This window comes from Pteropus vampyrus, unplaced genomic scaffold, assembly GCF_000151845.1.
Source record: "Pteropus vampyrus isolate Shadow unplaced genomic scaffold, Pvam_2.0 Scaffold1, whole genome shotgun sequence".
Classification (NCBI taxonomy): Eukaryota; Metazoa; Chordata; class Mammalia; order Chiroptera; family Pteropodidae; genus Pteropus; species Pteropus vampyrus.
Genome location: NW_011888782.1, coordinates 1,440,247 through 1,461,052, shown reverse-complemented (window position 1 = coordinate 1,461,052; position 20,806 = coordinate 1,440,247). Strand labels below are relative to the sequence as shown.

Sequence of the window (20,806 nt, the reverse complement as noted above, 5' to 3'; positions counted from 1 at the left end):
GAACTTTAGAATTATTCTACAGTGTAAAGAGTAAGAAAGCTATCTTTTGTGCAAAAAAAAAAGGCGGGGGGGATAGTTATACATAGTCACATTCTTCAACATTTTATCAATAAGATTTGATTAAGTTCAGTTTCCCACAATATCTACAAATATGCTCTCCATAACATCATTATAATAGCAATACATTGGAAACATTCTAAAAGTCCTATATTACTTGATTGGTAAGGCAAATTATGATAATCCACAATAAAAGCTAAGATGTATAAGAGATAGTATGATAAAGTGGAAGTAGTCTATGATTGAATATCTGGATCCAAAATTTCAGCTCCATTGCTAAACTTACAAATCTGTGGAGGGAAAGTTACTTAAACACTAACTGATCGATTGAATGATTCATTCTTTCGTTCATGTATTTAATTTTTATTTAGTATGCTGTTCCTATGAGTAAGGCACATAGCTAAATGCTAAGGATACAGCAGAATATAAGATTGCTATAGAAGAAAGAGTATTTTAATAAGTAGTAACAACAGAATGACATAGTATTATCAGAGTAAAGAGTATATATATCTGATCTAATCTAGAAAGGTTAAGGATTAAGTAACCTTAAGGTCAGACTGAATCTGAATCCTAAGTAGGAGTTAGGGAGCTAAAGTGAAATGGGATGAGTATTCTAGATAGGAGTGATAGCAAGAGCAAAGGCCCACAAATCAGTAATGAATATACATACCATATAGATAAATGAAAGAGATTATGTAATTGTTAACTATGGAGGCTGTAGTTAGACTATTCATTGAAGAAATATAGCATCTACTACTGATCAAGATGGCTGAGTAGGTAAATGCTATTGCTCGTCTCCTTCCATGACCACATCAAAATTACAACTAAGGCTGATCACTTTGTAAGCTATATAAATGTCTAAACACTATGCTGGTGTAGCAATGCTGATACCAGACAAAAGAGAATTTAAAACAAAGGCTATACCAAGAGACAAAGAAGGACATTTCATAATGATAAAGAGATCAATTCAACAAGAGGATATAACATTTGTAAACATTTATGCACCCAATGTAAGAGCACCTAAATATATAAAGCAAATGTTAATGTACATAAAGAGAGAGACTGACAGTAATACAGTCATAGAAGGGGACTTTGACACCCCATTGACATCAATGGATAGATCATCCAGACAAAAAATCAAAAAGGAAACAGCAGCCTAAAATGACACAGATGGATTTAATTTCTATTTTTGGAAAACTTCACTCCAAAGCACATTCTTCTCAAGGGCATAAGGAACATTTTCCAGGATAGAACACATGTTAGGTTATAAAACAAGGCTCGATAAATTATGAACACTGAAATTATATCAAGCATCTTCATTGCTCATAATAGTATAAAATTAGAAATCAATTATAAGAAAAAAACCTAAAAAACATAATAAAGATCATATATGGCACATCCACAGATAATATACTCAGTGGTGAAAAGCTGAAAGCTTTTTCTTAACATCAAGAACAAGACAAGGATGTCCACTTTTACTACTTTTATTAAATATAGTATTGGAAATCCTACCCACAGCATTCAAACAAGAAAAACAACTAAAAGGCATCCAACTTGGAAAGGAGGAAGTAAAACTGTCATTATTTGCAGATAATATGATACTATATATTGAGAACCCTAAAGATTGCACCAAAAAGAACTCATAAATGAATTCAGTAAAGTAGCAGGATACAAAATTAATATTCAGAAGTTGGTTGCATTTTTACACACCAATAATGAACTGTCCTAAAGAGTTAAAATTAAGAAAACAATACCATTTAAAATTTCATCAAAAACAATAAAACACATAGGAATAAATTTAACCAAGGAGGTAAAAGACCTGGAAAACTATAAGACATTGAAGAAAGAAATCAAAGAAGACACAAATAAATGGAAGGCTATACTGTGCTCATGGATAGGAAGAATCAACATCATTAAAATGTCCATACTACCCAAAGTAATCTACAGATTCAATATAATCCGTGTCAAAATACCAATGGCATTTTTCACAGAACTAGAGCAAATAATCCTAAAATTTATATGAACCACAAAAGATCCCATATAGCCGAAGCAATCTTGAGAAAGAACAACATTGGACATATCACGCTACTTGACATCAAACTATACTACAAGGCTATAGTAACCAAAACAGCATGGTACTGGCATAAAAATAGATACAGAGATCAACAGAACAGAATAGAGTCCAGAAATAAACTCATGCCCCTATGGTCAATTAATCTATGACAAAGGAGACAAGAATATACCATTAGGTAAAGATAGTGTCTTCCATAAATGGTGTTGGGAAAACTGGACAGATACATACAAAAAATAAAACTAGGTCACTTCTTACACTACATATAAGAACAAATTCAAAATGTTTTAAAGACTTAAATGTAAGTCCTGAAACCATAAAACTCCTCAAAGGAAACATAAGCAGTAAACTCTTTGACAGGTGATAGTCACCAATGATATATCCAATAAAAGGCTAATATTCAATATACATAAAGAACTCACACAACTTAACACCTAAAACAGAAACAATCTGATTAAAAAGTGGGCAGAGGGCTTGAACAGACATTTCTCCAAAGAGGACATACAGATGACCAATAGACATTTGAAAAGATTCTAAACATCACTAATCATCAGAGAAATGAGAAATGACAAAACCACAATGAGATTATCATTCACACCTGTCAAAATGGCTATCATCAATAAATCAACAAACAAGTGTTGGTGAGGATGTGAAGAAAAGGGAACCCTCATGCACTTTAGGCGAAATTGCACATTGGTGCCACTACTATAGAAAACAGTATGGAATTTCCTCAAAAATTTTAAAAAGAACTACCACATGATCCAGCAATCCCACTTCTGAGTATTTATCTGAAGAAACCCAAAACACTAATTAGGAAAGATAATGCATCCCTATGTTCACTGCAACATTATTTACAATAGCCAAGATGTAGAAGCAACCTAAGTGTCTATCCATAGATGAACGGAGAAGATGTGGTATGTATGTATAATAGATTACTCGGCCACACACAAGAATGAAATCTTACCATTTCCAACAACATGGATGGACCTAGACAGTATTATGCTAAGGGAAATAAGACAGAGAAAGATAAATACCATATGGTCTCACTATACAGGTAACCTCTAGACCTATATACATTTATTTATAATAAATAAATAAATGAATAACAAAACAGAGTCATAAAGAACACATTTATGGTTGCTAGATAGTAAAGGATTGGGGGGCTGGGTGAAAAAGGTGAAGGGATTAAGAAATACAAATTTGCAGTTACAAAACAGTCACGGGATATAAAGTACAGCATAGGGAATGTAGTCAATAATATTATAATAACTATGTATGGTGTCAGGTGGGTACTAGACTTATCAGGGGAATGACCTCGTAAGTTTTGTAAATGTCTAACCACTATGGTGTATCCCTGAAACTAATATAATATTGAATATCAACTCTAATTGAAAAATAAAAAGTTTTTTAAAAAGTATAACATCAAGGGCAAGTAAAATGGGATAATAATCAGAAGGAAAAGTAGGTTATTTATTAATTCAAAATATTTTAAGCACTTGGGATATATCAGTGAACAAAGTAAACAAAAGCACCTTCTCTGATGAAACAGTTTATTACAGGGCAAGAGGCAATAGACAGCAAACATAATAGAAATGATATGATACATTAGTACATGATAAGTGCTATGGGTAAGGTGGATTGGGAGTATAGGCAGGGGAAGGGTATTTTAAATAGGGAAGTCAGGGACTGCTTCAGTGGCAAGGTGGTAACTGGACAAAGACTTGAAATAGATGAGGGAGTGAGGCTTGCAAATATTAGGAGGAAGCACCTTCCAGCAGATAGAAGAGCCAGTACGAAAGCCCTAAGAAGGAAATGTGCCTAGTACATTCCAAAACAGCAGGGAGGCTGGTGTGGCAGAACAAGTGAACAAAGGGGCAAGTAGTATGAGAAAAGGTTAGAGGCAATGAGGGATGGAGACAGACTTTGTGGGATTTTGTAGACCACTCTAAGAATTTAGTGGAAGGATGCTCCTTCATTTCCTCCTGCCCCAATATATATCGGATCAAGAAGAAAAAGAGGTAAGAAAAGGGGAAGGACCAGGTATTCTAGAGAGGGCAGGAATAGGGATAATATTAAAAGCAGTGTCCTTCAGAAGGCAGCAAGAAATTGATGATCAGTCACGGTAAGTACAAGAGATGTCTATTTTGGGAGAAGTATGCTAGAGCCTGTGCAGGAGAGGTGATTGTCCTTGCCTCTTAGGAGTTTTGCTTTCAGTAACTTCACATTGGTATCTTGAAATTGACCATGGTGGAACCATTTACACAGTGGAAAATGACAAACACCACCAATCCAGGCACACTAAACCAGCTTGGTGAACTGGTTTAGCTGCATACAAATGACTCTTTCTGGAAGAGTAGCAGATAAGAGAGAATCTGGCTGCACCTTCAGATATGTACTGTGGGAAGATGATGGAAGATAAAGGCCCTAGAGCCTCTTCTGTGATCAATGAGTTGGATCAGTTGCTTGGAGAAAAAGACAACAGGGGTCTCAAATAACTTCTGCAGGTGGATACTGAGCCTACCCTTACATGAACATATAATAAATAAGGGAAATGTTATGCAAATGTGAGGAAGAGTAAAGTTCAAATAAACCACAAGGGCTAAATCTACATAAATTTCTCTTTAATTTTCATTTGTTTGGAAATGCAAGAAGAATAAACAACCTACTCAGACATAGGAACAGATGCTGGTCTTTGAAAAAAAGGTTACAAGAAGGCAGGAGAATTTAAATTCATGGGGAGAAGATTCTCTGGGATCAAGGATAGAGGAATACAGTGAAGTGGGGGAGGAGTCTAATAGTAAGTAAAATATTAATGTGGCATTAAAAAATTAAGTGAGGTATATGCCTAATGATTACTTAGAATTTAGGCTTTGATAATTTACTCTTCAAAAAGATAACTTTCTGGGATAAAATGTTTGTTTTCTTTCCTAGACAAAATAATGTTAGAGAATATTTCTCTAGCTGCTACCTACAAGTGCTTGTTGGCTGGCTGCCTTGTTGCTCTCAGTGGATTTTTTCGGTTAGGCAGTCAGTTCCTCAGCAACAGGCGCTTTCTGATTGCCTTCGACTGAGTGGAAACTTGGAAAGTCTGTAGTTACTGAAACAAGATGGAATTTTTTTAGGTTTGTATCCTAAGACACTTAAGAACTTGGATTTGATTTCACAGAATGGTTATACATGAAATAAAGATCAAGTGCTCACAAGATTAAATTTCAGGAAAGCCCTCTTGGGTGTAAGACAAAGGCGGGGTATAAAACGAAAACAAAAGTAGCCTGAGTTAGAGAGGTCACTTGATCTTACTCTGCGCTCAAGACTGCTGCCCTCTGCTCACTGAAACAGGTTGGTTTTTTTCATTCTTCTCTCATTCTGACTGGGATATAATATTTTTTTTAAGCGAAAGGACTCTCTATATTTACTTATATAGAGGGAGTCTTGATGCATAAAATTCTAAATGTTTACATGTGCAAAAAAGAGCTATTTAAAAACAGCTATATACTTTCACCTTAAAACAAAATTCTGAATGTAGCCAGAAGAAAATATATTATTTTAATACCATTACTTGACTATGAAATTTTAATGAGAAAATTGGTTTTGTGAAACCATTTTTTGCTTTGTTTTACAAATACTATTTTTTTGTTCTTGTAAAAATTATAAAGACATCTAAATGTGTTTCTATGTATCTGCCAGAAGATCATTTCTGCAAATATTTTCCATTTCTGCTCTTAATTATGCACATTTTTAGTAAAACTAATTTTTAAAATATCCTTCCTTAATACTTTATATTATTTCTTATTATATGGTTCAAGATTTCTGTGATAAAAGAGAAGGGAAGAACAAAGTTCATATTGTGTTAATAATTAATGCATAAGAAAGTGAAAATCATTTCCGGAGTAATCTTCTGGATTGAAATGTTTCAAATAATCTTAAAGATAAAAGTAGTCATTTAAAATTGTTGGCACCTGTTTTTAAATAATGAGAGTAGTTCTTTTATGTGGTATCTTTCCTCAAGGGACCGTCTTTACTTTTTACTCATTCAAAAAGGGTTACCAAGTGTAAAAATATTCTTTTAAAAATGTACCATAGTTGGCGCTCTATTTTGAAAATATTTTCATTAATAATTTTATAAGAATATTTGAGATTCTTCCAAGGATAAAAAATAACCAAAAAGAGACAGAAAGGCTAAGGAAAAAGGAGAACAAAACTCAGCACTATAATAAAAACACTGAAAGTCATAATTAAATACATTTTAAAACTCATGAATTCTGTGTAAGCTGATCTTACTACTACAGGATATTAATAGATAATAGAGTAAAATAACTTAATGATGAAGACAGGAAAGTAACAACTTTACACCTGCTGGTAAAACCTTTGAGAGATATTAACAGAGCAACTAGTGTATGCCAAACGTTCATTAAAGTATTAATTACAAACATAAATCAAACAGGTCATACTCTTAGGGAACTTAGAGCATCGAGGAAGAAGGTAGTCTTTTCATCTTTTTCATAGGATAGGGTCAGTTCTCTGAGAGGTATGGATATATATCTTTTGGATCAGGAAAGTCTTCTGGGGAGGCGACATCCAAGTTACCTGAGTAGGAATTGGCCCTTCGAGGGAAGGGCAGGACATAGTATATCAGATAAAGGAACAGAATGAGTAATAATATAGACATGTGCTACACCATGGTGTGTGCCAACAAACTGCTGGCAAATCAGTACAATTACTATCTATGGTGTGGGGTCCATCGTAGAGATATGTGGTAGGAACTATAGGTAGGACCCCATTATGTAGGAGCCATGGGTATCATGCTAAGGATCTTGGATTATATCTTTCACATGAAGAGATGTGTCTTTCAGGTGAGGAGCTAAGCAGGGGAGTGGCAGATTGGCATTTTAGAGATACAGCACTCTGATAGCAATCAGAAAAATGGGTTTGACAAGGAGGTGGTAAGGAGAAATAAGAATAGTAGGATACCAGTTAGGAAGATATTGCAGTAGACTAGGTAAGAAACAATGATGGTTTAATTGTACAGATGTATCAAAGAGCAGATTAAAAGGAGGAGACAGGTTCAAGACCTATTTGGAAGGTAAAATCAGAATTTAGGGGCTGACTGGAAATCAGAGGTGAAGGTAAGGGAGAAGTCAAGGATGGTGCTGGCTTAAGGCTTAGGTGACTGTTGGAATGATGGTACTACCAAATGGTAGCACCAATTAAGCATGCAGTGACAAGTTTTTGAGATAAGCTAACTAGAAAAGATTATTTCATAAAGGCCAACCAATGAAATTAAGTACAAATGCTGAGACAATTTATTTATTTTAAAATAAATTTATAAGTAAATAACAAAAGTAAATTTAAGTAATTAAAACGTTTTATTTCTATCAATATACTATATCAGAATTACAAATTTGTATATGTAAGAATTATAATATTTTGACTCCTTTTTGTTGAAATCTGACTAAATTTTCATATTTTAAAAACTATGTTTAAAAAAAGCCACTACTAAAAAAAAAAAGCCACTACTATTATTTGTTGCTTAATGATTAAGAAAATCCCCCAGGGTATTATTTTTAGCTTCCCTGTGTAAATCCTAGCTCCTGCATTACAGACTTGGAAAAACAGAGGATGCAAAACTAGTCTTGGGGATATACTCCAATGTGGCTTCCAATTAAAGGGTTTCAAAGAGTGGCAGATTCAGTCTCCTGTATGTTATTGCAACAATCTATTCTCTGGTAAAAGAACAAAACATATGCTAGATAAAAAGTATTTTCTTTTAAGCAAAATTAAAATGAATATCCTGTATTCTTTTTGCCATTTAGGTTGCAGACATGGCTTTGGAACACAACCAGTCAACAGATTACTATTATGAGGAAAATGAAATAAATGGCACTCATGACTATAGTCAATATGAAGTGATCTGTATAAAAGAAGAGGTCAGAAAATTTGCAAAAGTTTTCCTGCCTGCCTTCTTCACAATAGCTTTCATCATTGGACTTGCAGGCAACTCCATAGTAGTGGCAATTTATGCCTACTACAAGAAACAGAGAACCAAAACGGATGTGTACATCCTGAATTTGGCAGTGGCAGATTTACTCCTTCTATTCACTCTGCCTTTTTGGGCAATTAATGCAGTTCATGGCTGGGTTTTAGGGAAAATCATGTGCAAAGTCACTTCAGCCTTGTACACAGTCAACTTTGTCTCTGGAATGCAGTTTCTGGCTTGTATCAGCATAGATAGATATTGGGCAGTAACTAAAGCTCCGAGTCATTTAGGAGTGGAAAAACCATGCCGGCTCATCTGTTTCTGTGTCTGGATGGCTGCCATCTTGCTGAGTATACCTCAGCTTGTTTTTTATACAGTAAATCACAAGGCTAGGTGCATTCCCATCTTTCCATACCACCTAAGAACATCAATGAAAGCCTCGATTCAAATGCTGGAAATCTGCATCGGATTTGTGATACCCTTTCTTATTATGGGAGTCTGCTACTTTATCACAGCAAGGACTCTCATAAAGATGCCAAACATTAAAAAATCTCGACCTCTCAAAGTTCTGCTTACAGTGGTTATAGTTTTCATTGTCACTCAACTGCCTTACAACATTGTCAAGTTCTGCCAAGCCATAGACATTATCTACTCCCTGATCACCGACTGTGACATGAGCAAACGCATGGATGTTGCCATCCAAATCACAGAGAGCATCGCACTCTTTCACAGCTGCCTCAACCCAATCCTGTATGTTTTTATGGGATCCTCTTTTAAAAACTACATTATGAAAGTTGCCAAAAAATATGGGTCCTGGAGAAGACAAAGACAAAGTGTGGTGGAGATTCCTTTAGATTCCGAAGTTCCTACAGACCCAACCAGTACATTCAGCATTTAAATATCAAACTGCCCTGTGTCTTGCTTCGATACACATGAATGATGCTTCTTCCTCAGATACAACATCTGCATTATTCTGAAACTCAAATCTCAAACACTGAGGTGGCAACTTATACCAAAGAAGAGGTTGGGGAAAGGAAGGACATAGGATGAAGCCAAGAAGAAGAGGAAACAAAATAATCAATGCGTAAAATATGAAAATTAAAATGAACAATATTGGAAAACAGTAGTAACAGGCATAAGTCATAAAAACACTATTTTATAAGTTAGGCTATCTAGAACATTAATAAATATTAAAGGGGCATTTATAATTATTTTAAATTATCTAAATTTTAATATAAGAATGATTTCCCTGCATAATTTTAGTACTTGAATAACTATAGAACAAAATGTAAGCTATTTTTCTTTACCTGTCTCAAATTTGTGAGTTAATAAAACTACAGAAAGAATAATAATTAACAAAAACAAAAAATACATAAAAAGCTTTTCTAATCCTTTTAATCCATTCCTGGAAAATTTCTAAATGCATAATTTGCTTCCATGTGTCAACTTTCTTTAGTAATATGCTGGTTATCCTGTTAGATTTATCATGTATACTCTAGAAGCAATCCTCAGATAATTATATTTATCTAGGTTCTAATTTTTATAACTTTCTAAAGGGTTCATCCATTTATGCAAGTCTATTACTGAGGGCTGACTAAGTAATGTATTTTTCTATGTATACAGATTTTTATTTTTCACTTAAATACTTGTATTTTTAAGCAATAAAAATATGTACCACAATAAATTATTTTTAATAACATGTATAGTTTCTCTCTTTAAAAACAACTATATGTAAATGATTATAGTCTACGTAATATGTCCCTATTAAAATTTAATTCTGATGGAAATTACAGTGGTCAAAAATATTGGGCACTAATATGAATTTTATCTATCAAAAACTGTAAAAGACATTTTCTGCTCTTTAAATAGACATCACCTGATCAAGACATGTTTTAAAATCACTTTTCTTTTTATCAACTATTTCTAAATTTAAAAATGCTTTCAAAGGCAGAATTTAAAGAACTATGATCATGAAATAAAGAACTATGTGTCATATTATTCTAGCACAGCATCTAGCACAAAGGATCAATTTGAATACTCACCAGAAATCCACCATTTCTTGCCGTTAATCACATAGCTATCTCCATCTCGTTGGATGCTACATTCAATATTTGTGGCATCACTAGACGCTACATTGGGCTCTATAAATAAGCAAAGGCAGAATTTACAGGAAGGCAGATACCATCAGTTTATAAAAGAGACTTATTTAAAGAAATGTGACCTCTTTGAGGACAGAGAAAGCGTCTTTGTCTTTTTCATCTTCCTGTCCTTCCCCCATTCCACTCTGATTCTCCCATAACCTACACATAGTAAGTATTCAATAAATGTGCATTAAAAGAATGAATGAATGAACTATTTAGAACCCTGGGGATCAGCAATCTGAATTGTGTTCTTGGCTTCTTCATTGATACATAACTTGGAATACAACTCAATCCTTTCTCCAGTCATCAAAAGTAGATTGAAAATATTATTCTTTCCATAATGAAATCTGTACTAAATATCTGCAGGCCAGATTTCCCCATCATACAGTTTACTATCTTAAATAATTTCTAATTGCGCCTTGCAAATTCCATTAGGGATGCTTTCACAGATTTATTTATTTTGTATTCTATAAAGCCTGCTCAACACATAATGTCTTTAGAAAGTTTTCCATAGGACAGCCTTACACAACTGCTTTAGTGCATGGCATTTCAGAATTTATAGGCTAGCTCTATTATGCATAGTAATCTGCACTTGTTAATATGCTACTCTTTTAAATGGGTCCTTCAGATATTTTATGTGTTCTTTTTCTAAACTAGAGACTCAGCCCCTTTAGAAAAGGAGTTGTGTACTTATTTTGTAACCTCAAATTAGTGCTTTGTAGATAATGCATCATACTGTAGGTGTTCAATAAATGCCTCTAACTGATTTAAATGGAGATCAGTTTTGCTATTATAAATATATGCAGTGTTACAGAAGATAAAATCTGGCCAAAACTATGGACAAGTGAAATATAGTTTAATTCTTAACTCAATTATGAAATGATGGCTTTGTCCTTCGAAGAGTTCTTAATTATTGTTTCCTATGTACGAAAGGTACCAAACCTATTTTTATTTCCCCATATGATTACTCTTTGAGCTTTGTGACCAGTATTAGTTTTTAGTATATGTGCTGCCGAAGCGAGCACTATGACCAGTATTAGTGAAAGTTCTATTTTTCTGGGTTTATGTAGAGTTAAGTATAAGTATCAATATAAAATTATCACAAAGATGAATATTTCATACATAAAGGCAAAAAAGATCATAAATAGCCATAGACGGTAATTTTAGAAATGCAACTCAAAAGATTATGAAACTAGGTTTACCCTGCAGCTAATGCCTAAAGTATGCTACCAGGAAATATCATCTGGTGTCCTCTCAAAAGGGAGGGCAATTTTATTCTGCACATTTAAAAATGCCAAAATTTAAAGCTGAGCTCAAAACAAACATATTCACATTTCTGGCCATGGACAATTTTGCCAGAAACACAGAACAACATCCCACATTTCTTCAGCTCATCCATAATAAGTCTAGGATGCCTGATTGCACAGGGGAAAACAGTGATTTGCTTTTACCTGACATACAGAAGCAGGAGGCAATGCTCCCTTGAAGAAGAGGCTCAAGCCACTGCTGCTTCTGCTTTTCACTTCCATATAGGTCGAGCAACTCCATGTTCCCAGAGTCTATACATAATAAAAAGCATTTCTTTCAAATTTAAAAATTTACCAATATTAACTTCATGTAGTAAATATAGACATGCATCTTTTTAAAGCAAATGTTTGCTAATAAAAATATTTTGAAGTAAATAGTAAATATAATTTATAATGCAGGTATGCCATAAATAGTTACAAGTACATGGCATTCAGTGCATATTTATTCAACTTGTTCTGAATCACAGATGCTTGTACACTTCATCCCAAAGAAGCATGGCTCTAATGAGACCTAATTCAATTAGGACTGAGGAAAACAATTTACTGGCTTAAACTTTGCTGACTTGCAAATATGTTCTGCTAAGAGTGATTGCAATGCTCCTGGAAAACAATTAACATTATTCTACTGAGACTCCGGTTCCTCAAACATATCCTTGTGCTTTCTAACTTCAACATGATTGCTTGAGCTAGGCTTTCTCTCAAGTGAAATTCTACTGGTTATTCCTAAGTAAATTCTTGCTTCTGAGCTACCACCACTGTGAAGAATCTCCAATTAACCAGTCAAAAATATCTCCTTCCTCTGAACTCACATAGTAATTACTGTCTCTGCCTCTAACATTGCTCTTACTTTTGTATACCCCATACCATCTAGAAAATTACTAGGTCATATTTCAAGAATGCTAAACACAGAATTCCTGCCCTGGGTAGAAAAATGACAGTAGATAACTTCGAAGACCCTCTCCAACCCTCAGAGGGTATTGTTCAGTCATGATAACACTGTAGTATCACTCTTGGGTAAAAAAGAATGCCTTTCTCTGATTTTCAGTCCTATCGAATTTCTAAAAATACCATCTAAAATCTTTTTCTTGAATATTGATTACTTATATATACAATTTTGAGGAAAAATATTTCAGTATCACCTCTTAAAATGACTTTAAAGATAGTCACTGAAATGCCTATGAAAATTAAGTCTAAGTCTCTCAAAATATGTTTGTACTCTGTTCAGATACTCCTAACAGAGTCAAAGTTACATTAAAATGCACCAAATTTCTAGTAGATTAACACGAGCTTAAAATTCTTTTTGATTGAAGGAGAAAATGAGTCCCGAAATTAATGAAACTCATTGTTTTATTTGCTGGTTTTAAATTCAGTGTTTCTTGTTCTAGTTCACGTGAGGTAAATACTGAATAAAATTTTCCAAAAATTACCAGTTTATTCTGAGAAAATGGCAAAACAAAGCTATCATTTATGGGTTGGGAAAAAGAGCCTAGATAAATTATTTCTACAATTTTTTCCCCTGAATCATCCCAAAGGTCTCCAAATTTTTCAGTAATAGCTTTAGAATTAAAATTGCTATTTTCAACATTTCAATATAATTGAAGGGCAAAAAACATAAAAGACAAATTGGAAGATAATGTATGTTTCCCATAATCTTTTATAACTATTATAATTTGGGCAGCTTGAGTAGAAATTCATATTTTATATTTAAAAAAGCCTTCCAAAGTATTTAATTGACATCATTTATATACCATTCTTTACCTGCTTTATAAATGTTCCAAAACACAATGCCAGTAAGGCCTTCATGAAGATATTTCCACTACAACAAGAAAATGCCTAGTTTTCTACTTACTTATGGTTTTACACATTTTGTTTGCTGAGGAGAGTTGTTAATCATACATCAATCGAAGAAAATGTATTTCTCTGGCCAATTTAAAAATTTCAGCAGTTTGATGATATCATTTAGACAGTACAACCAATAGACATGTAAAATTTTAATATGAAAAAAAGTCCATCACCACCTAGTGAAAAGTGAGTTTACAGGTCAAATGGAAAAATAGCAGCAGAGCTACATCTGCAAAGAAGGTCTTCTACAGCATTATTTTTCATATTATGAATCATTAGTGTGTCATGAAATTATTGGAATATGGCTAGCAATCTCTAAAATATAAGATAAATCAAAAGAGAATATGTTAGATTAGACTCAGTGGAAAATATCTGAATGCATTGCACGTAGTAAGGGAAACTATTGTTTTATGAAGACTTTTTTAAGGAATATATAAGTACCTCTCTCTCCCTGTCCCAAACCTCCATCCGTCCATCAATGAACACACACAACTACATATGCTATAGACTGAATCACAATATAAAATATATTTCTTAGTATAAGTAGCAATAAAAAAGTTTTAAACAAAAAACTACCAGTTCTCTTTCTATAAAATTATGCTACCTACATAGCATGATATAATAGCTTCACACAAGTGAGATGAAATCTTTAGAAACTCCATACTTACTTACTTTTGCAATAGCCTCATTATTAGATTAAAATGTCGTAGCATGGTAATTTGATAAATTAGTGTTTCGAAGAGGGAAAACAGCATCAGGGCCAAGTTCGACCATCATCAGAAGTCTATGAAGTGTCTCAATGGTTCCAAAGAAATGAGAGTCAAAGTCCAGTGAGGAAATACTTCCCTAGGCATCCAGATAGTGTTTTCTCTCAGATATCCAATATACCTCTTTCTGATAGTTCTACCCTTCATGAACTCTTTTTGTGACAGCTTTAGCACCAGGGCCATATAGTAAGCACAAAAGGAAACACCGAGGCCTACCTTGTTCAGGAACACTATAGGATATCATATCATCATCCTTCTACTACAAATCGAATGCTAGCTCTTGATTGGCAGCATTAAAATAGCCAGAGTAACTTGGCAAAAAAAAAAAAAAAATACAGAAGACATTCCTAGGGTCTACCCTCAATCTACTGAATCAGAATCTCCAGGATGGAGTCTATGAATTTTGATTTTTAAATTTTTTTGAAGTTACTTAGGTAGTTCTTCTGAAAATCCAGGTTTGAAAACACCTTCTATAGACTACATCTCATATTTGTCCCTTCCACATTACTTTTTTAAAGAAAATTTGGCCTCCATCTCTCATTCTTCCAATCGTTGACTCCCCCATTTATATCTCATATCCAATCAGGAAATCCTCTTGGCTTTGACTTCAAAATATATTTAGAATCTTTCCACTTCTCACCCCTTCTGCTGCTAGTATCCTAGAACAAATCACCATCATCTCTCCCCAGAATTATTATAACAGTTTCCTGATTCCCTCTTTCCCTTCTTTTGTTAATTCTCAACATAGCAGCCAAAGTGATCCTTTAAAAACTGAAGTTACATCTCATCACTCCTCTGCTTAAATTCCCAATGGCTTCCCGTTTCACTGTAATAAGCCCTTATCCTCCCTATAAAGCCCAACATACAAGGTGCTTTCCTCTCTGATATCTTCTACTATTCTGCCAGCCATATTGGTCTCCTTAGCTCTTCCTAAAATACACCAATCACACTATCGCCTTAGGACCAGTGCATTTTCTGTTCCCTCTGCTATGAAAACTCTTCCCCAGACACCAGCATAGCTAACTCTCCCACCTTTTTAAAGTGTTTATGAAATGTCATTTTCTAAATGAGGCTGAGCTCAATCATTTTATTTTAAATTGTAATCCATATTTCTTGTCCCTCAGTATTCCAGAACTCCCCTATGGTGCTGTAGTTTCCCCCCACCAAAGCACTTTCCTCTTCAGACTTACTACATTATTTACTTATTTCCTATATTTATTATTTATTTTGTCTCCCTCATTAGAATATCAGATCCATGAGGACAGTATACTGCCAGTCCTTTAGGTGGCAGCTTTTATTCACTAGTACTCTTAATGTAATGATGTTTAACAAAAGAGTAATCCACTGAAAACATTAGATCCACTTTTTAAATATTTAAATCAAAGTAACTGAAAAGTAAAATTATTGACACATTTATAAATTAATGACTTTATGTAGAAAAAACTTCCTTATCATAAAATAGAGAAATTTTAAACACTGCTCAAAATATCCAAGAACATCTGTTTTTAAATAATGTGGTAACCTGGTGCTTGGCAGTTAAAGACATCTGGAGCAAAAAGGCATTTTCCTATTTCTTCAGCAATCACGGCATAGTCCACCTGGTTGAGACCGCTTACAGCTGGCAAAAACAAGTTCCAGAGGCCCTCCACTTTGGCCATTTCCTGTCAAGATGATGAATATGCCAGAGTGATCATAATTTACCATGACCTAAAATAGTTTATTTTTAAAAAGATACTGGTATTTTTGTCTTTTGAAATTTAAAAACGCTTATGCAGTTATTTTATTGTATCCTAGTGTGCAAAGACAAGTAATAACTAATTCATCAAAAATTAGCAGTTTCTTAACTGTTAAAGAAATGACTTTTCCTCAAAGCTTCCTTAGATTTGGCTGAAAAACTAAATTTGCTTGAGTACTTGTTGTTGAATCATAGCTATTACAGAATCTCCCACATTTGAGCATAATTATGCCAAATATACAATTTAGTGCATTTCAATTTCTAACACATGTTGCTGTTAGGATTTGAAAACATGAAAATGTGGATTAAGCCCATCTGAGACAAATGACCTGCCTTGACTTCAGTCTCAATTAAGTGACAGGTGGTAGTAAGTAGTGTTGATTATATATTTTTTTCTTGGCACAGCTGCAAGAGGCTGTCTTCATTACATATCATACACAAAACACTAAATAACCTAATTCGTATATTACAGATTCTATTTTTAAATTTCTTTAAAAAAATTATTGATATAATTATCCTCTACATACATAACAACAAAAGCAATAACAAACTAAGGTGTCTAAAATCACCTGCACATAAATCTTCCAATATTAAATGTTTTCTTATTTTTTACCTTGAGCTTATCAATCACTAAAGGTTTTTTCCACTTGTCTGCTGAATTTTCATTTTGAACATAGAACTCAATTACCTCCTTAAAAAGAAAAAAGTTCATTAGGTAGAATTAATACTAAGTAAATAATGCCATAAACTTAATATCCAAAGTAAACGTATTTAGGTGAAGAAACTTTTTCAGCTGCTATTAAATCTATATTTCTAAAACCAGACCCAGAAGTATAAAAAATTCTAGAGGCTTGCTGCTAACAAAATTATGCTGCCTCAGTATTAGATAAACAACTTCCAAAATCTTATACCAAGCTTTCAGTGTTCCATTTTCAGCAACATGGGACACTAGATGGTCATAGAAACCCCCTCCCAGGGTAGTACAATTAAAAATGTCAGGTAAAATATTAAAAATAATTTAAAAAATACATTTAGTAATGCATTTACTAAATGGAAGGAAAATAAGGAAATTCCTTAGATGCCAGGAATAAAAAAGCCTGTTCTCATGGGTTTTTTCAGATTTTGTATTTTTCATTTCTAGAAGGTGTATTCGATTCTTTACTAGCACTCTAGGCAATTGTGACACACTCCAAATTTGGAAACCACTGCTCTATTATGATTGAAAAATAAGATTAGATACAGATGAAGAAATTTTTCCTTTCTTGAATGAAGCACAGAAATTCAACAGAAGGAAAATATGAGTAGTTAAGGGACACGATGAGCACAGAGTTCTCACGTAAGTCTAACTGGAGCCCTAGAAGAAGAGAGTGAAGAGAAGGAATGTTGGGGGAAAAATTATATCTAAGAAGTGTTCAGAACTGATAAAAGATGTCAATCCTCAAATTCAGAAAGCACAATGAAGCCAGAGCACAGTCAAACTGCAGAACATCAAAGAAAAAGAGAGGCTCTTAAAGGAGAAAGGGTGGGGGGAGGCAGATCAGTGATAAACAGTTAAGACTGAGAGCTGACTTCCTAGAGCAATGAATGGAGCCAGAAATCAGTGGAATACTATCTTCAATTGCTAAGAGAAAATAACTGTCAACCTAGAATTCTATATCCAATGAAACAATCTTTCAAGAATTAGGGGAAAATAAAGGTATTAGAAAGAAAGAAACAGAGATAGAGATAACTAGCTAGCTAGATAAAGATATGAATCATTACTTCCCTCTCCCAGGCAAAAAAAAAACAAAAACAGAAAATGAAATAAGAAAAAGTCTAATAGAAAATTCTCATGAAAGGAACTTGATCCTAGAAGAAACATGAGAAAGAATAAATAAAGATAAACACATGGGTAATGGGTAATAGCCACATAAAACAATAATAGTAATCTCTAACTTATACAACTAAAAGAATAAAAATGAACGGAAATATAATGGCATTCTATAATGGCATTATCCAGTATTTTGCTATCATAGTATCTCGGTATCTATTATTTTTTTCTACACATAGGCTAGTAGAATTACTGGATCAGAGGGTATGAAAATTGCCAAAATTCCATATTACAAAACTAATTTCTAAAAATGTTCCACCAATTTACAGTACATAAGTAAAATACTAAAATGTTCCTTTTATTGAAGCATGGCTAGTCTAGAGTATTGCTGTATTGCTGAAAACTTTGAGAAGACAAAGAACGGCTCTTTCAAAGGCAACAGGATGAATACCACTGGTTATTTCTGTCAGGAAGTGAGTTAAATAGGAAGATTTCCTGTTTACGGTTGTTTATTATTTCCATTCATCATATTGCCATGAAAATAGTCAATGCTATTGTTTTGATAAAAAATATATTATGCAATACATTTACAAATTCCTAAACTCTGGCTACCTCTCTATGACACTATGGTTCTGAGAAATTACGCCAGTGGTTATATAATTAAAAACGTAATATTTAATACTTCCTGTTCTAAACTCTGTCCATTTAGAGATTTGCAAAGTCTATTTGTGGCATGGTAGTAATCAGAATTAAAATAAAATATCTCATTACAAAGAAGCATTCTTTAGTTCTTAAAGTGTTAAAAGGAGTTTATTGGTAATTAAAAAAAAAAAAAAAAGTAAGCAGAAAATATGCTTGATGCCTGATCAATTCTCCCCAAATATTACCTTTAACAACTAACTTCCTTATTCACTGATTGAGATACTGCTTTGGAGTATGTTGTTTCAGAATCTTAAATCTGAGCCTACAAATAATTTTGCTACATAATGTTTTTCACTTTAAACTTAAGTTCATTAGAAAGAAGCGACAGTTCTTTCCTAGTACGTTATTAGACTCAGTAGGAAAATATGACTAATGTTATGTTAACAGTGTGTTCTCAATAATATGCCATGTTGCTAGTTCCTATTTTATATGCTATTTTCAGGACTTCTTATCCATTTTAAATAAGAATTGCCTTTTAAGATTTTCATAGATAATGGCTTCTTGTGTTCTAAGTTTATGATATCCAAGGACTTTGAAAAGGTCATTGGAATAGTTTAAATGAAACCTATTTTTTCCTGTTATAGAAAATTGGGAAGATGTGTAAAAGTATTAAGAAAAAATAATTAAGAGTCTTACTAGTTAAATTTATGTACTATTAAAATGATGGTGTATTATGTAATACAGTCTTGCTTTTCAGACATAACTTTTATTTTTTGTAAAATTAGTTATAATATTTGATAGAATTTTATAGGCTGTCCCCTTTCCATTCTGAAAAAGGTAATTAATTTTCTCCAAATATCATTTCATATGTGTACGTTCACAGATAGGGATTAGTATTGTTCAGAATCATTCTACAGGATAAAACATTTTTACAGATGTTGGTACGTTTTTAAAGAAAGAAAAAGCTACATTATTAGATGTGCATATAATCCAGATTTGAAAGATCTACAAAGACAAAATGGTTGAGGCTTTCCTTGCCATACAAAATATTGACAATCTTCCCTTTAAAGGTATAGACTGCTTTTTTACTTGTCATATTTTCCTTTATTCCAAATTCTTTGTAAATATTTTAATAGTTGCAGGATATTAAATTCAGCAGATGTATCACAACCCAACTTGTGTTACTTCTCTTCTATGCTGCATGTTTCCCTTGATTGCCTGTTCATATTTATGAATGAAAGAGCAAGGCTACTTAGTTTCTTCTGCTAATTATAGCCTCTCCTTTGAAAAATGGGCTTGTTGCAAGCACTAGCATGTCAGCAAACAAGCTTCATTTTAGGGTGAGCAGTTAGGAATCAGGCAAGTTGATAGGCAAGCTGAGGTCTACACCCAACCTCCACCAGAAAAAAACAAACAAACAAACAAGAACTCAAGACTCTACTCTAGAGCACTAACCCTCATGCTGAAGCCCAGGCTTCTTTGAAACAGATCATTTGCTTTTTTTAGAGTACTGTTGCAGCCTTGTGTCTACAGCAAACACCACTACTACCTAGGAGGTGTTAGAGACCAACCCCAAGCAGCCTAGCTATAGCTATAGATTAGTTCTTCAGTTAAACATCTTTCTCTTGCTCTCAACACTAACACTTCTTTTCACAAAAAGAAGAAAAAAGGTTACCATCTGTGCTACAGCCTTCCTTTCAAAATTCTTTTTAGATGTGGGATGTGGCTTCCTCTGTGAAAGTTTATTCTTTGGTATGATCTAGTCCACCTTCTTCCAAATCCAATTTCCATTCTCTTTCCAATCTCTGATGTATATATCTCTTGTTTTTGTGCTATTACCAATTTATTCCATTTTTAAAAATTTTCTTCATTGTTAATTCAATGTAATTTTATTTGAGGAAGGAGAGGCAAATGCTGCCATCTTGAATCAAAAGTGCTGTATTTTCTTTTTAATACCCAAAAGTTCAAAATTTTAAAAATCAAAATTGTATATATACTAACTATAGCAGAAAGTCTACAAAGTGATACTTTAAGCACTGAACATACAGATTTTAGAATTTCCTCGTATTTAAGAAGTATTTTCTTTAAAAATCTATACCCCAATCTGTGAGCAAAGTTAATTTCAAGCAAGATCTTTGCTAAAATGTGATCATTATTCATAATTCAAGCAATAACACTAACCACTTTATAAACACATATCAACTCTGAACATTTTTTTGAAAGAATTTGGTATTTTTCAATTTCATATTTGATTTTGCCAGTCTAGCTTTAGCCTTCTCAGAATCTGGAATATTAAAATGGGAATTTATTGTATATCTAGTCATACCTATAAACATTATAGATGAAAAAATCGAGGTTCCAGAGATATAGTTATTTGCCCAAGACCACATAACTTGTGGCAGGAGTGGGATAGAATTGAACCCTTATAATTTCTATGACAGTGTTCTACCCATACAC

At 33.4% G+C, this 20,806-nt stretch overlaps 2 protein-coding genes across 2 annotated transcripts in view; one reads left to right on the top strand and one right to left on the bottom strand.

Annotated features, from left to right (window-relative positions):
* ACAD11 (acyl-CoA dehydrogenase family member 11) overlaps positions 1–20,806 on the bottom strand; it is a 66,219-nt gene that overhangs the window by 22,871 nt on the left and 22,542 nt on the right. Inside the window, exons 10-13 of the mRNA XM_011367213.2 lie at positions 16,511–16,588; positions 15,685–15,823; positions 11,698–11,805; positions 10,148–10,246 (exon numbers count right to left, since the gene is read on the bottom strand). Coding sequence (XP_011365515.1) covers positions 10,148–10,246; positions 11,698–11,805; positions 15,685–15,823; positions 16,511–16,588 — 424 coding nt within the window. The remainder of the gene's footprint in view (positions 1–10,147; positions 10,247–11,697; positions 11,806–15,684; positions 15,824–16,510; positions 16,589–20,806) is intronic.
* Positions 4,587–9,692, top strand: ACKR4 (atypical chemokine receptor 4). The gene is made up of 2 exons (XM_011366064.2): positions 4,587–5,467; positions 7,942–9,692. Exon 2 carries the CDS (start codon positions 7,951–7,953, stop codon positions 9,001–9,003), a length of 1,053 nt encoding a protein of 350 aa, XP_011364366.1. The 5' UTR covers positions 4,587–5,467; positions 7,942–7,950; the 3' UTR covers positions 9,004–9,692.